Raw genomic sequence first — 18,130 nt, 5'->3', positions numbered from 1 at the left:
TCTCTCATTTATTTTGTGCAAATGCATTAATCATCTGCAAGATAAGAAGGCCTGTAAGATGAGAACACATTTTGAAAATGTGCAAAACATCTGGAGACATGGCAAATGAATAAACACAATGAATACCTGCACAAGCCCTGGAGGTATAATATTTGCAGCAAAGTTCTTGTTTAGGCACCAATCTTTAAATGTCAGTTGGAATACAGTACATTTTGTTACTGACTCCACATTTTAAATTTAGTAACTTACATAAAAATATTTCTCCCACATATATCTGACAGAATAATTTTACACTCTTAAATCCAACCATTAGTTTTTTGTTTTTTTTTTTTTTTTTTTTTTTTCCATTTTTTCTGAATATTAATTTTCATGAGACCTCCCTTTTGGAAGAACCTCCTGATGTCCTCAAAATGTTTTGTCTTTGCATGTCAGCTTGTCCTTTGTATAATACTAAATATGTGAGGTTTTGATAACTTTTTTTTTTTTTTACTGTATAGCAGTATGCTTTAGCATACTGCTAGAATAATGAGAGCAAAGTAGTATAATTTTTCTGAAGGCTAAGAGTAACCCTATCAGAGATCATGTCCTTACTGCATAGATCTATCATTATGTCAACCTGTTGGATAGGGCAGATGTTTGGAAACCCCTAAGCAAGCACCACAGATTATCAAATTAATATTTTCCAAGTAGAGCTGTATTTTCATAATCTCTATACTTTCAATTATTGTCACTATTTAGCCATCAGTCACCATCACAACCAGCACTTTCAGGTCATGTGGCATTCTCTAGTCAGGCACTTCTTACAGGAACAGACAAAGAAGCTCAGCAGTTTTGTGGCCAAGGCCAGTAATCTTCTCCCCTGCTAAAATTCAGATCCAAAACTTCAAAAGTGTAAAAAATCATCAAGCAAATATTCAAATAAAAAGTGGGGGGAGGGATGATAAGAATGTGTCCCTTTGCTATCTCCTTAGAGCAGACTCTGTTTGCTGACTTCCATTGTGGTGCCAGGAAAGAAGCTAAAATGCAAAAGCATTCCTGCACTGATGTCAGTGGGTGGTGGATTGGTTCTTAAGTCTTCTCTTTCCTGTTTTGAGCTTTCCAAGTTCCAGTAGTACCAGTCAAACCAAACTTGACAATTAGGTCAAAGGTCTGTAAGTGCCAAAGTTTGAGCCTGAATTCCCTATTTTAACATTAACAACCCTGCTTTGAAGAGTTCCATCTCCTCCAAGCGCAACTCCGCATCTCCAAAAAGAATTCTGTGTATTTATCCTCACTGAAATGTAACTTGAGTTCATGGTTCAACAGTCATTAGTACCAGATTTGAGCAGTGCTGAATTACAAAGAACTACAAACTGCCTCTTGATCAAGTGCAGACAAAGCATCTGTAAAACTACCCCGTGTGTCCAAAGCAGAGAACATACCAAACTCGATGGGTTTGCACCAATTGTCAGAGAACGGAAAATACTTGATCTGATGTTGAGTGATGACAATGACACTTTGTTACTCATTAAAACTTTCTGAATAAAAGAACAAAGAGAATGACTTTATACCAAGTCAATGTGTTTTGCTTCATCTGTCTGCAGCATTTTGATTCAGTATTAGGAACAAAAAGTTTGGGTTTGGGTACTTTTGAAACATGGCCTGGATCAGAAGCTGATTTTTATTTTTGCATAAAACTGTTAAGTCAAGTGTGGTGTTCTGAACTACTGAGACAGCCACCACACATATGGTCACAGCCCAAAGTATGAGTGCTTAGCAGTAATACACAAAATGCAGTCTGCTTCTAACTAAAGGGTTATTAATCATGTGACTTGAACAGCATCTTCAGTCAAGAAAAAAGCGTTTTTTGCTCAAACATAAAATAATTGTGCAATTCTAATGACTCACTGGGAATTTACAGGATGCAAATTCTTTCATGTTTTGTTAGACAAATGTTGCTAATAAGCAGCAGGAACATTATTTGAATGATTATATAAGAAATGGCTATTGTGAGGCATTTTGATAATTTTTTTTTCCTTTCTCTTAAAAATAGAGGAAACAAACATACAGAATACTTGAGATAATCACAGATCTCAGGCTTTATGTCTTGTTGAGTCTACACAGTTAATATCACTTCTAAACAGATAAAACTCATGTAAGAAACACCTAAAAGAGCTAAGCTGGAGTTTTGAAATGTTTCCTTCCAGGGAGAACAGTAAAATGCCCTTTAAAGGTTCCCTTGAGAGTTTCTAATGATATTAGAATGAAAATCTTAACAGTGACATAATGTACATTAAATACAATGCATTGAAATGAAGGTATTTCAATACTTTAAATTCGTGTAAGTGAGATAATTTTGATGATAATGTTTTCTGTTATGGATATTGCTTGTTTCCACAAAACCAAAACCAATACATTGTTTCACTTTCAGGATCTTACTGATAACTTACATATTGCAAGGAGCAATTTTGGTGGTTTTTAGAGTTTTTCTGGGTTTTTTAAAAATTTAATGTATTAGCTATGTCTGAGACAATGCTGACCCTTTAATCAGTATTTAATGCAACTTATATTCCAAAGCAATAGTTCCCAGTTCAGGTATTTTAAAGCTTTGCAAAACTCTTTTTAGTTAGGAAAATATTGTCTTGTAAATAAAGAGATGAGGCTTCTGAACAAGGCAAAACAATTGTTCAAGCTTTTTCCTGGTCTATGTGACTACCCTCACTTTGTGAGTGTGCTCCACCACAGCTATGGAGGGATTCAAAAACATGGGTTTTTTTCTCTTCATGTAACTTTCAACCTATTTAAATGGATTTTAATATTTATGTTAGACATCCAGTGGAACACTATTTGGATGCCTGCAGCTGATTTGCTAAGAAAATTCTTTCTAATTGAATGCCCTGGTGTTCATGAATATCAGTAAAACACATCTTTTCATGTGTGTTTGCATATAATTTTATACTTTCATGTTGCACTCCTGAAAGGGTGTTCTTTGTTCTTCAGATTCAGATTAAAACAAGATTAAAAAGTTTGTGACTTCTTTTTTTTTTTTTTTAAATACACCATTGGGATTTGAGAACATCTGAGGATTTCAAGTAATACCAATAATATTTACTGTCTTCCTGTACAACTGTAGAAGAGAATACAACATAAAAGTGAGGCATAACCCAGCAAAGGACTTGGCCAGTTTTTCATAGCAGAAAACTCAGAGTTCAAGAGGAAAGAGCTTCTATGGAATAGAAAAGGTTAAAAAAAAATTAAGAGTGCATTACTTCCCTGTTCACAAGCACCAACACAGAATCTATAAATAGTTTGAAATATAAATTAAAACAAGTTTCATGCTAAGATATCAGAAATCGTGATTTATTTTCTCAAAGACTTTATACTCACAATCTCATCTCCTGGCAACCAATATCCTTCTTGCTCAATACCAGCTTTTGACCCTTTACACCCCACGGTCAGGGTTTCCACAATGAGACCATCCTTGACTGCTAAACTCAGCTGACGTGTGGTTTCTTTTGGATGCATACCATGGACTCGAGACATATACCTGCACACAAAGCACAAAAGTCTTTCAGTGTTAGTTTTAAATTATAAAATGTGTCAGCAAAATACACACATTTGCAAATGAGTTAAAATAATACACATTCTAAGTTTTTAGATTGTTTTCAAACAGTCAAAATTTATGTAACTTCCCCATTTACTTCAGATCAGCTTTTTTCCTCTTGCAGCTTTCATGTACACATTTAGACAAGTAGTAGCACAGTAAACTTCTACCAAAAAAAATCCCAAAATTAACATATATGTTGCTTGGGCCTGTATCTGCCACCTCCATTTGTGCCCTTTAAATTACTTTAAACTTGCATTTCTCTAACACTTCCTTATAGCATACATATGTACCAATGAATGTACCAATGAATCTTTGCGATGCTTGTGTGTACAACACATTTATGAAAAATGTGAAATTTATATATCACATATGAAAACCCAGCAGCTCAAGTTACTGTGCTAAGTGGTTTTTCTCCTTTTCTTGAGTCAATCACAATGATCACACTGTGACAAACTGCCCTGGTGAGAAAAAAAACACATGTAGCTTTAACTGTGTATATACATGAGATTCAGCTGTGTAGTGTTGACCTTTATCCAGTATAATTTGCTTCTAGACCAACACCAAATATTAACTGGAGTAAATAACATAAAATTATCTTCTCTCAAATAAAGATGACCTCTCTGCATTAAGGTCATTACAATTCAGGTTTTTTAACAAAATTCTGAGAACATATCCAGAAGTTGCTGCACACGGAGAGCTGCAGTCTCATGTAATCAGCAGATACATGAATTGACTTGGAACCAATTATTTTGTGGACAATATTTTCCTAGTTATGGATCTCTTAAAGTTACAGAGTTAACTGAATTTCTCTCCATTTTTGTTTCTCCAGGTACTCTGTCTTGACCTGTTTCCTAAGAGTGAAATCTGTAATTTTGCCTGCTTTAAGACAAAGCTGTCAGCTATAGTATCCTTGCCTTCCTGCTTCATAATGAATTCCATCAACCACAATTCCTTTGTGACTGTCATCACAAATACCTTCACAAAAAATGTAATTATGATCACAAGCAAACTCAAGAAATATTTATTTTAAAGCAGTAGCATTGCATTAAAAAAAAGAGGATTAAATCTGTTCAGATTTTTTTTTAATAACATGGCTGACAGGAATTTTTAATGCCTTAGAGGTTACAAATGTGCAATAAGGAGTGAAGACCACCCCAATGGTCAAGTCTTCGATCAACCTCTCCCTTTGAAGACATTTTACTTTCAAACTATTTACTGTTTTGTATGAATAAAGGTCTTTTCCTTTCCTGCTCTCTCTCTTAAGCTTTTGGTAGAACTGGTTTATGCTAATCTGATATTTTTGTTTTGCTCTAAACTGTATATAAAATAGCATAGTAGTTTTCTGACTGAGTTGAAGTATATATTTGTACAGTAAATTATACAATAATCAGAGCAGCACAGGACATGTATGAATTTCTGTGTGATATCAGAGGCATTTACATAAATGCAGCATGTTTACAGGGTCTTGGGGTTTAATTTTTTTAGGATAAAAACTCTTAGAGGCAGATGATGCCATTTACCATATTTTACAATGTCTACCATGACATGGTCCAAGCCTAATTGGTGTGTGCATGTCAGCACTGTATAAAAGGTAAGCAACTGATACAGAAATAACAATATTCTGTGCAAGTCTGTGTTCCAAGCTAATATATATTAATCTTCTGGTGGTTTGCACATAGGGCCAAAGGGCCAAAATCAGAAGATAAGGCAGGTCTTCAGGTCTGTATCATCTTGGCTGGATGCTCATCTGCCCAACTCGATCCCTCTCTACTTCTACAGAAAACAAAACTCAATGTGAGCACCTGTTCAACTGAGATTAAACACCACAAATAAGTTTTCAAATTTCTCCAAACTCCAATGTGTGAACCTTGACTCAAGTCAATAGACTCAAGTCTATTGACTTCATTTTCAAACAGAGTGCAAGTGAACACCGCTGGTCTATAGAAGCATAAAATGTTGAAGCTTTAAAGCCACATGAAAACAGCTCATTTGCTTATATAATCATGTTACATGTATTTCATGTGTGTGTGCACATATGGACACATTTATGCAAACACAACTAGCTTTTTGAAGTGCAAATTATCTTTCTTAACATTTGCTAATGTTACTCTTTTTTCACCAAATCTCCATTTTTAACTCAGTGCTAACAATGTCCCCAACAGAGCCATAGCATTCATGTGTCAGTAATTAATTCAACTCCTTGATAGGTCTCAAAATACAGAGAACAGGCTAACTATCATTCTTCCTGTTTTACTGACAGAACAAATCAGACTCTGTGCACAGAAGTGATTTCCCTACACTTATATGGTGGGCTGCTATAGGTCTGAGAACAGAAATCAGGTATTAACCCAGTGCCATAAACCTCAGGGTATCCTGCTGAAGAATCTATGTATTTGCACTGTATCATCCCTGGTCGCAGAAACACAGCCCTACAGAATTCTTAAATGCAAGCTACAGGTTTAATGATTTCTCACTTTTATCTCTGAACAGAAGACATATATAATGCAAACCAGAAAGCCTTAAACCAACTCTAATCAGCTGAGAGGTTTAATCTGCCTATTTCCACTGTAGCAGGTTGTGCACTAGTGAAAAGAGGCACAAGGCCCAGAATCGCCCATTTCTCAAATCCAGTCTGTGTTCTCAACCAGAGTAAAAGTACTGCTACCAGCTCAACTATCTCCCCATTTTCTCCAGCTGTAAATCAGGAGTAGTAAATTCCCAGTGGCTTTTTGAAGAGTATTTAGTCAATGTTCAGACTGTGCCACGGGGAGTCACAAGGGCTATGTTTTCTATTTTTAAAATAAAATGCTATCAGCTTTCATAGCAAAGAACACACATGTAAAGAGAATGGTTTTACTTCAAAGAGTAGAACTGCTGTTAGAAAAATGAACCCTCCCCCAGATTTTTATTTTATTAAAACCTGTGAAGTGTACATGACTAGATATTGACAAAGACTAGAAAACAACACTGTAGGGTTTGGATGAAAATTTATCTTGTTTCTTTTCAGCCAGAAGGACAGCAGGTAAGCAAAGACATGACTAAGGCACAGGACTCAAATCAGAAAAGACAGTTAAAGTTCTTTAATAATGAAATGTGAAGAACTGTCACATCATGAAAAATGCTGAAAACACAGAATGAATTAAAATCCAGCTCAGAGACAGAAAGCATGATGTTTGGAGTCCCAGCTACTACATCAGCCTCATTACTAGATCAGGGAAAAACAACCTTGAAATTTTGCCTTTGTGTGGAAGTGACACCACTAATCCACTGAATGCAAGTCTTTTCCTGGCTCTGCATGCACTGAAGCATCTGGCACCAACAAGTTAAAAAACAAGTACGGGAGATACAGCAATCCCTGGCTGCTGTTTTCAACAAAAGCTGATTAGCCTTACCTTGGAAACAGGGAGTTGAAGGAATACTGGTTTGTTATGCTCTTGCCCAGTCCTCCATATCAACAGATTTGGGAGTGCAATACAACCCAGCCACAAGAAGTAAAGCAAATACACTCAAAGGAGTGAGAATAAGGCACAGAGACAAAGTAAAATCCTCTAAATCAGAAAACCAGCCCTAATCACATAGGGGGCTGAAGAAACAGTTTCAAAATACAATTTAACTGTGCTAATCCCTACTATATAAAATGAGGGTCTTTCTGATGAAAAGTGGAGGTTAGGCCTGATAATCTGCGTGCTAAATTCAAAATCTCACCAAATGAGGCCGCTTGTCTGCAGAATACAGAAGCAACTGAACTGCTGCTGAAAATTAGAGTGTTTATAGGTCAGTATTTTCTCCATTTATGAACTGGCAGGGCAGATCTCCTTGACATTAGCACAGAAGAATCTAGCAAATCTAGCAAAATTACAGTTTTTGTAATCAGCTTCTAAGGGCCTAATAATACATGTTTTCAATTATTGCAACACCACTTGGAAAGCAAAGGATAAGGACCTTTAGCATGGAGTTTGTTCTTTACCACCCTTAAGTAAACCTCATTGCCATACCATCAAATGTATATTTAAATGTGGTGACCTTCAGAAACAAAATACTACCAACAGAATCGAGTAGATGCACATGTGCATATACCTAATAGATGTGTGCATCTGTCTGATGGCAAAAGAAAAACTTTAGAGGAGGTTACAAAATACCAATCAGAGAAATGTGAAATAGCAAGTTCAAACCTCTTCAGGACTGCAGATGAACAGTAGTCAGGTATAAATAAGAATAAAATATCATCATATGCTTCTGTTTATATTATTATATTATTAGTGTTACCCATCCTAAAGTCTTGACCACCTCTCAGGCACCACAGGGAGAGCCCAAAGGGTCAGCACATGTGGAGGGGGGCCTCCAGCAGTTCTCAGAGGGGCCACACAGGCACCTGCTGCACACCCCACCTGAGGCACACTGAATGCTGGGGAGGAAAGATATGCAGGGAAACCTGGTACAGACCCTTGTCTTCACAACAACAAAATCTCCTCTATCTCTTGCCCTAACAATTGACAACTGGATCTTGCCACCTCCCTTTGCTACACAAACTGGACCACAGGAGTACCTGATCCACCTCTAAATCACCTGCCATTATAGGACATTCCAGAAGCACCAAAGTCTGTCAGCATATCACCAATTCACTCCTAAAACTTCAAAATACTTTTCTCAAATTAGCCAGTGTTCATAATATCTTTCTATAAAAACCGAAATCTGTGCTTCATAACACACCTTAAAACTAAAGAAGGAAGTCTGGTTTGATCCTAGGGGTGTGGAGGAAGCAGACTCTAAAGCTGTGATCACCATGGGAGCAAAATAGACACAGAAGTAGCCAGCACTTGCAGGGGATCAGATGGTGAACTTTTCACCTACAGCTGTCACACAGCTCACAGCTCCTGGCTGGTGCTCTGCAAGACACAGCACGAAGGTAAACCCTCTCTCAAAGAGTCAAATCTGTGTGGCTTCAAAACAGAGCATGGAAAAATATCTAACTTTGCTCCCAAAGAGTCCTCTTGAAGGCATCTGTGGTCTACTGAGAGGCAGAAAATGGTTTACATGGGCACTGCTGTAGAGGAAGGGAGGCAGGCAGGCAGGCAGGCAGGCAGGCAGGCAGGCAGGCAGGAAGGAAGGAAGGAAGGAAGGAAGGAAGGAAGGAAGGAAGGAAGGAAGGAGACACAGGTATTTTAAAACTATCTCAGTTTTTCTGAACTCATAAGGAATTGCATTTTCAGCCACCTGAACTCAATCAAAAGAAATTAACTGAAAAAATGTTACAGCAAGGGTATCTGTACAAGACTGAAATAAAATACATATCTCAAATAGCTGCAAAAATACAACAGTGTGGAAAGGGTAGGTAGATGTTCATTTTCATGGCAAACTCTGTAATCTTGGTCTGATCAATTATCTCTCTCTATGCTGGATGCTTCCACCCTCCCCAGTGCAAAGGGAAGTAGCAGCCTACTGCTGCCAGCAGACTGTCTGCTGAGCAACTCATCCAGGGATGAGTTGAGAACTGATAAATTTGAGGTCTGATAAACTGAGGTCTGATAAAATTGACATCTGAGAAAATACAGCAGATCCCATTAAACTCAACTGAAAGTCTGCCATTAATTTTAAATGTTACCTACAGGTACATAAAAATGTCCGAGATTCAGGGACAGACCTTAAGGAATAATACATAAAATAGAAGGAAAGCAGCCAAAAATCTGTTCTGAGTTTTATATTGTCTTCCTACCTCTAGTGAGAAATGATGCCTTTTGCTTCAGTTTCAGGGCATGACAGCTATTTTATAGAAGGCCCACACATTTCTTTTGAGAGTTTTTTAAAAATAATTTGCAAAGAATAGGCCAGCTGGTCATACTGAAATAAAAAGTTGAAGAGATGGCTGTGATTAATTTTTTTTTTAAGAAATAAAGCTCCATGACCTAAGAACTTGAAATACACAGGCTCAGATCTCAGGAATCCATCAGCTCTCTTTGTGGAAAGCCAGGTGAAGATCTGTGCTCACAGCTGTATCTCAAGGTCTCAGCTCTGAAGCTCAGGTTCTCTGCTTCCACCATGTAGCACCCTGGTACCAATCAACTCCCATAAAACACAGGCTAAACGTTATGGGTATTTGACACAGATATTCCCTGCTTGCCAGAAACTGAGAGCTGAAGACAGCACAGACACACAGAGGAAGTGGAACTGGCTACAGTGGGGACGTAGCAGCTTGCTTTTGTTTTCTAGGACCCTTTTTGATGTGTTTACACTTTCTGAAGTTTCAATTACGGATTATATTCAGTAAGATAAAAACAATCAAGGCACAATGTTCTAACTGTGTATTTGTACTCCACAAAGTACAGGTACACAAACAGGCTGTATTTGATTTCCACTGCACTCCACATACCAACAGCACATGCACAGACCACGCAGGCACTGACAGCGCTGCTGCCTCTGCAATAAAATTCTTACATGATCTACATTTTATGCAGTCCAAAATTCCAAGAATTACAGAGAAATCATGCATTTACATTTCCCTCTGACATCAGTATCTGCAAAATTCATTTTGAAGACACATATACTATCCAAGCAGGAAATGTTTTTAAAATTTGTTTCATCTCTCCTTTGAAGTCTAGAAAGTCAGAATTTGCATGAATGTGGAAACTAATTTTGTGTGATGTTTTTATAACACCAAAAAAAAAAAAAGCATAAACTTGATAGTGCAACAGTGAAATCCAGCAGTTCAGCTAAATTCAGATCTGCCTGATGTTTGTGCTGCTGTTGCTAAAAGGAAGCTAAGGAGTGACCTTGTTTGTGCATGCTTTAGATATTCCAGGCACCATGCATGCACCTATAATGGTAATCACCTGGGTCATTTCTGTAAAAAGCACAGTAATGTTAAGCCGGGTAATTCCCTGATTCAGTAATTTAAACTCCCACTCACAGAACTCCTCTATACACTTTAGATTGTGTAACCCACCAGCATGACCACAAAAAGCAAGTAATTTAGCTACCAAGCCATTCACCTGTATCCAGAAAAATCTTGCCACCACTTTTTTTATGGAGGAACTTATCTAAAAAAGGGCTCTACTCCCATTTTTCCAACCTAAAAGCTCATATGTGGCACTGCTGTTAATGCACACATGTGTGCACTGAGCATGACTGGCAACAAGCACTCATCATTCAGGGACACTGCATGCACAGGGACAAATGCTCGTGTAGCTGCAGGACCACTGTTCCACCCAGCTCCTTTCTTTGGATGTACTAAAGAGACAAAAGTATTACATGACTCAGAGTGTAACATCCTAGCTAATACCTTGCAAATTAAATACTTAGGCAGCTCATATCCACCATCTCAATTCAAAATATGTTAAAAAAAAAAGAAGATTTGAATGCTTTAATGATTCTGCTTTTTAGAGCTTTCTATCTCATTTGATTTCCATTCTTATCTGGGTCAAAACCTTTCTCTTTCTGTTTTTGGGGTAGGTTTTTTGTGTGTGCTTTTTCTTTTTTTTTTTTTTTTTTTTTTTTTTTTTTTTTTTTTTGTTAGATTACTTTCAGTGTAGCTGAGTTTCAGAATCATCACTCTGTCACACAAATGTTCACCTTATTACCATCTAGGGAACAGCACAACTGCTGGAAAAGCCATCAGGGCAGGGCTGCTGCTCTTGGTGATGATATTGTTTATATGAATGGAAATATGAAACCACAGCCTAAAATAGATGGTATGAGTAGTGCTTTGGAGAGCATTCTCTCTCCACTGATTACAGAGAAAGCCTTGATGAGCACTTCAGGTCAGATAACAAGCTGTTAAATGGCCATGTCTCACTCATTTTTATCTCTTAGTTCTAATAGAAAGTCACATCTATTTACAGCAAAGAAAGCAAACATAAGCTAGAAGTTCCACTTCCAAATATTACAAAAATGTTATAATTTGAGCAAAACCCATAATTGTTGTGACATAAAAATTGGTTTGCTTTTAATAATTAGAAATAAAGTTAGCCTTTTCTGTAATTTCCTGTGTAAACTTATACAATTTCAAGATGAATATTAATAGAAGTATGAAGTACATGAAAAAGGGACAGTGATTTTCAAATCTATTCCATCTCTTTCCTTCTCAGTATTCCTACTGGAGCTCATACTTTGCATATATTGTATTAAACATTGAATATTACAGCTTTTATAGTAACACTCAATAAAGACAGTTTAAATGAGCATGCACTTATTAACAAACATCAAACAAGGAGTATGGCTGTGGTTAATAACGATGTGTTTGTGCTGTTTGTGTGAATCACTTTATTTACCATAGTCATGCTCAGCCCAGAGATGACTTCACCTACTGAATCAATGAAGTACATTGACCTCTGAGACAGGAAAAGAAAAATGCCACTCTAGCAAAACCATGTAAGAGCATTCCTAAGAGAAGAATTACCAGATAAGGAAAATTGATCAAGCAAAATTCATCAGAACATCTGAGCAACTATTTATTTTTTTGCAGAATGAACTGTAGGAACAAGATGTGCCTACAGTAATATTTCTGATCAAAGCAAATACACAAAAAACTCTACCTCAAGCTTTAGTCCTCAACAAAATAGCCATTTATGCTAAACTCTTACAGGTATAATGGCTGCACAGCCAGCTGCAGCATCCTTTCCCTCCTCTGTATTCTGCATAAAGCAGGAAAAAAAGGCAGCAAGGCTGGAGCAATCTGTCAGTCCCTGGTGAAGACTTTTCCACACCAGGCACTGAACTAGTCTTTGACAGCCAGCACTGGAAAGCAGACCCAGCAATTCAGGAAGCAACAGGGGACAATGTGTCAGTACCAAGTTGAAGGAAATATCACCCCTAAGAAGTTACAAATAACACTGTTTAATACACGTGGACTTCTTTTTATGTATTCCTTTAACCAGTTTAATTAACATGATTAAATAGAATTGTTACACAAATTGAAGAAATAAACTATCAGTAAAGGAGCTCAATGGGAAAAAGAGTAATTACTAATATACATTATAAACTTATGGTAATACTTCAACCAAATCTACTAATTTAGCAATTTTAATTCCACCACTACTCAGAACAAATGCAGATAGGATCTTGATAGCCTTTTTACAAGAAAAGTTTACATTTTTTCCTGCAATCCCTGTTTCCACTCTCTTTAGTCAATTATGTCTAAAGGCAGCACTTAAAATGGACCATTAATTTGAGCAATATTAAAACTAAATAATATCCAAACCAAAAAATCCAGAATCCAGAATCTTAAACAAAATTAAGACTAAACACCCTATAAACAGATAGGTAAAAATTGTATGGTGAATGTATCTATCTACACAGAACACGGGTGAAATTCAATGAACATATGCCATTGTGAACACCCCTTGTGCAATTATATCACAATCTTTCATTCCTTCTTAAGATTTTTTACAAAAAGTGTTTAGCTTAGTTTCTCATTTTTATTTCAACTTCTTTTTTTAACCTAGATATTCAAAATCATTATTAGCTTGGTGAGTATTACCTCATTGGTCAGTCTCAGTACAAATGGACAAGCAAAACTGTGTATCAGTTATGATGCAATAGCAGGTGAGCACCCCTGTACTTTTCTGCACATATTCATCTCTCACTGTTCTTTTTGTTACTTTATAGAATATAACTGAGCTTTTGAAAATCTAAAACAAATTTAACCTGAATCCATCATTTAACCTCACTGCAAAGCCATCAGTATAAAAAAAATAATGTGTCAAACAAGTCAAGCATTTTGGTGTCCAGCATATTTCTCTGCAATGTATTGCTATGCTTGTAACTGCTAGTTATGCACCCATAATACAATTTCTATATATGACCAAAGTAGTACTTGTACTAAAAAATCTGTTATTAGGGAATCAAATGATCATTTTTAGACTGGTTTTGTTTTATTAATACAATGATTTTTAACTAAGTCACTCCAAAAATTACTGAAAAACAGAGAAGACTTTTGTTTTCTGCAGTATGATCTCTGACTAGGGATTTACAAGACTTAAAACTCCAAACTCAATCAAAAAACTTTCCTCAGTTCATTCTCTTGATTTAACATAAAAACAGTTTTCTGAAAACAGAAAAACCACACACTGGTTTGGAGCTTAAAGAAGTAGCTGAAGTTTATCATAAGAAACAGAGAAGGAAAGCAAAAGAAATTACATAGAAGATTGACATAGTGGAGTCAGACAGAAAAAAAGTGCCTTGTCTTTACCTGTAACAGAAAACACATGAGGAGGTATTGAAAACTAAGAGTTTTCTACCCTGTCACCACCCAGTGATGTATTCTGTAATGCATATTACCTATAATTCTGCCAATCCAATACAAACTGAAGTCAGTTTTCTCACAGGTGAACACTGCATAGACAAGCAGCCTCTGGAAGCAACTACATGGATTGCTGAGGAGGTATCATGCTTTTTATTGTTGGACCTTGGACTCCACACTTGTGCTTACCCCTTGCATTACTAGGAATTCCTATTACACTGCATAGCACAATAAAAAATCTTCAGTGTACTGGCCACGGCTTCAATTACACTGTTTGCTTCAAATAGCCACATTTAAAGCACACATGAAAATGATGTACAGATATGGAAAAGGAGCCAGTAACTCTGGTAAAAAGTGAACAGGAGTGATCACTGCATTCTCTTGCCTAACAGGGGAATGTTCTACTTCAAACAGTTGCTTTCAGATAAGCCTGCTTTCCAGCAACAAAAAGACAGATATTTTAGGGGAATGGCTTGACAAAGGTTAAGAAACCAACAAAGCAAAAAAATCCCACTTCTGAGCTTGTACTAGGAAGACTTAAATTTTCATCAAGAGTACTATGAATAGTAAAAGATTTTTTCTAGTAAGTATCTAAGCTTCAAATAAGAAATTCTGTAAGAATCTTTTTCTTCCAATTTTTTTTCTTGCCATTTCATCACATATTCTTATTTACATACTTGTGTGATTATTCCCTATCCATTCAAATTGCTAATTTTCTTATTTATACTCAGTTGTGTTTATTCTGTACCTGAGAACAAATTGCTCATTCTCAACTATACTTTAATCACTGCTTCCATAAATTGTTTTATGTTTAAGTAGACAGCCTAGAAAAAGAAGAGCAAAAGAACTAAGGCAACAAAACAAGATATATGAACTTCAACTCTTCTCAGACATTGACTAGAAAAATTCCAAAGACTGATATTTGGAGAGGAAATCCCCCTCCTAGGTCCAAATGTCAAACTGAGAGGGTCACACAGTCAATCTACAACTGTTACCAACTCCATCTCAACTATGGGACCAGAAAAATCTCATTATTTTACAGTAATCTTTCATAGTGGGCAATTCCTTTCTGGCATGCTATCCCATCAATGCTGATTAATGTCAGTCTGCACAGAGCTAACAGAGTCTACTCGACACTGGCTTGGGATCTGCTCATTCCTGTTTGACGCTCTGACTTGGCTGCACCTATATTGAATTACAATATAGCAAGAATGAGTCCACAGAACAAATATGGGAAAAACAGCTATGATAATTTAGGGACCTAGTACTGGACCACCCTATCTGAAAGCCAATTACAGAAGAAGATGAAAGTCTTTGTATCTGTTAATGAAAAAACAGTATTTTCTTGTATCACCAATGGGTTAAAACAGCTTTACAGCTTTCTGATTGATTAAATGGATGGTTTCAGTATTTATTTGAAAATAATATAAAGTGTCCAATTATAGCATATTCTAGCTAGTGGTCTATCCATCAGCTCTATCCCCCCCAAAGCTGTGATACCTCTACCCTGTGTCCTACAGGCACTCCTGGCTTCATTCCCAAACTAACTTATTCTCAGGCTCCATTCTGGAGAAAGACAAGTTCTTCCCCCAAGGAAAAAGCAAAGCATGGCCCAGGGGTTGGTTTGCTCGTGACAGAGAACCCAAAAGTGAACCATGGCAACACTAGCTCCTTCTGCCAAGGGCACCAGCCCTGCTGCAGCACGCTGTGCGTCCTCAGATGCCTGCACATGGAACTATCGTGTCTCTATCTTCAGGTTTCAAGAATTGAAATGCCCAAGCATTGCTGTGGGCTGTGTTATTTTTGGCACTTTGAACTGAGGAACCACACACACATATAAAACAAACAAAGAATATGCCAGGGCCAAAGAAACACTCTGTGAGCCAAAGGCAACAAGATGTAGCCCCAGCATAACTGCTCCAGAGAGTGCCAGAGCATTCCCTGTCATAGTACATGGAGATGGAATAGACACAGCCTATATAAGAGACAGAAAGAAAAGCTAATCAACTTAATTAATCATGAAATGCCACAAAGGGAAAGAGGAAAAAAAAAATCATGAAGAAGGATGTGCAGAAGAAAAGAATTATGTTTTGGTTCTATACATTAGTCTTCATGGAATAGTTTAGAAACCAGAATAATTATCTGTTTACAATAAAAAAAAAATCTTGAAAGCTGCCAATAGAACACCAGATTTGCCAACTGGGTATGTTAATAACATTAACGTAATAGCTAATGAACTAATCGTAAAGATTATGAAATGTTCATATAATTGCTACTGAGGAAACCAAATATTTTGTGAGAAAAGTGGTATATATTTAATTAATAGTTAATTAAATCTTAGGAGTCCAATTATCTGTAAGGGAATTATGGAGAAAACAATATAAAAGGAACTGGAAGATTGGAATAGTCAAAAAGAGAACTTTAAAAACATGTCTGTACAGAAATACTTACCAATCTGCTATGCAACTGAATGTCAATAATTTATCCTACTAATCTAAATATGCATGCCTTTTTCCCAGTGTATTTAAGGCATTTTATTCCATAGAATCAATTCTTGAGGTTACCCCAAAACCAGAACAGATGGAAGATAATGAGGAAAAAACAGGAAGTCAAAGCATAGTTATAATTTTTAACACAATTTAGGGATGAACAATTTGTCAGGCTGCACTTTTGACAGAGAATTCACAGGATATGGAAAGCCATTTCTTCACTAGTGCCTACAGCATAACTAATACCAATAATATTCATCTAAATAATTGATACACTAGGGTCAAATTAACCCAATATCAAGTCTAGACAGAAAAAGAAGTCGTATTTCTTGATAAATACCTCTTAGAAATGCAATTTTGTTATTAAGAAATGTGGTGATTTAGAAATATTAGCTAGTTCTTGTAGTCAAATTGTAAACTATTGCAATTCATGGACTTGAGATATCTTGTGACAATATAAGCCAGGTGAGAATATTTGTTTTCTGTACCTTTACAGAAATGCTACCACTGCCTTCAAGAGAGCTCTATCATTAAATAAAAATGCACTGAATATACTGAAGCTTATGTACAAAGCTAGGAACTTAAACATATATTTTAAAGTTCTCTTCCAAAGGTAGCTTGCATTCAAAGTAGTAATTCTTTTAAAGTCACATCGCTCTTGCTCCTTGTTAGTATTGGTTTTCAGTCCTTCAGTCAGTTTGCAAGTTACTGAAGAATGCTTCTCTCCAACCCATGCAAAGTGCATTTCCAACTATAATGTACCCTCATAGGAAGTCAGTAAAACTGCAGAATCCCTTTCATATGATGATTTGTTGAGGTTTTTTTTCTGAGACATCAAGTCTGTGCAGTGTGGTCTCTTCCCTACCAATGCCTTAAGTATTTATATAACACTCCAATTAACTCTCTTATATTCTTGCCATTTTCATAACTGCGTTTTAAATTCTTTACAAAACAGACACCTTTCTTATGCTTCTTATTACTTCTCTGTATGCAATGACTTTTCTAAAAAAATTGCCAGAAGTTCAAAAAGCTTACTAATTAATTTCTTAAAGGCTCTAACTTGCATATTCAAATTTTCCAAGTGACTCTTCCCTTGATGTAAGACAGTTTTCAATCACTTCTAATCACGCATTTTTCTGTTCTTGCCTTTCCCCCTCATCAATTTAAAAAGCAAAGCATACTTGATCTCATCTACTTTTAATTAAAGGGCCTCTTTCCTTATAGGTTTTTCCTGATAATATCAGAAGTACATTCTAGTGCTCTAGGCTCCTCCTACACTATCCTCCTACTCTTATGTTCTCTACAGATAATGTGTGCCTAGTTCTGTAGATTTTTCTTGTCTACTCTCCATTGACAATACCTTCTGGAAGTCTTCCTTTACACAAGTAATCTTCTTTCAATTATACTTAAAGTGTACAGGTAACAATTTGCATACTTGCATGTATTATATAAATTTGTCTGTTTTGCATATTGAGTTGGAACAGTTCATAATCTACAAACAATGAATCCTCTTTTTATATTATGAACATTTCCTCCCAGGTCATTAAAAGTAAATGTTCCTTGAGATGTACATTGTCTTCTACTCAGCACCAGAAGACTAAGAGAAAAGTAAGAATTAAATTAAATAAACAAGAATATATAAAGAAGAGGGAGACAACCATGCTGAATGTACATTAGGAGAAAAGCCAACAAATCAATTTGCTCGAAGTAACAAACCATCCAATGAAGAAAGCAACAGTTCTTCATAGCAATTTGCTATAAAGTGTTTAGACTAACAGGTCACAAAATACACAGGACAACTTGTCTCTAGCAGCAAATGAA

At 36.4% G+C, this 18,130-nt stretch overlaps 1 protein-coding gene across 5 annotated transcripts in view; it reads right to left on the bottom strand.

Annotated features, from left to right (window-relative positions):
• ZMYND11 (zinc finger MYND-type containing 11) overlaps positions 1-18,130 on the bottom strand; it is a 103,644-nt gene that overhangs the window by 39,106 nt on the left and 46,408 nt on the right. For all 5 annotated transcript variants that reach the window (XM_053952046.1, XM_053952072.1, XM_053952061.1 and 2 more), the window contains exon 3: positions 3,367-3,526. In XM_053952046.1, coding sequence (XP_053808021.1) covers positions 3,367-3,526 — 160 coding nt within the window. The remainder of the gene's footprint in view (positions 1-3,366; positions 3,527-18,130) is intronic.

Source organism: Vidua chalybeata, chromosome 1, assembly GCF_026979565.1.
Source record: "Vidua chalybeata isolate OUT-0048 chromosome 1, bVidCha1 merged haplotype, whole genome shotgun sequence".
NCBI lineage: Eukaryota > Metazoa > Chordata > Aves > Passeriformes > Viduidae > Vidua > Vidua chalybeata.
This window is presented reverse-complemented; position numbering and strand designations above follow the sequence as displayed.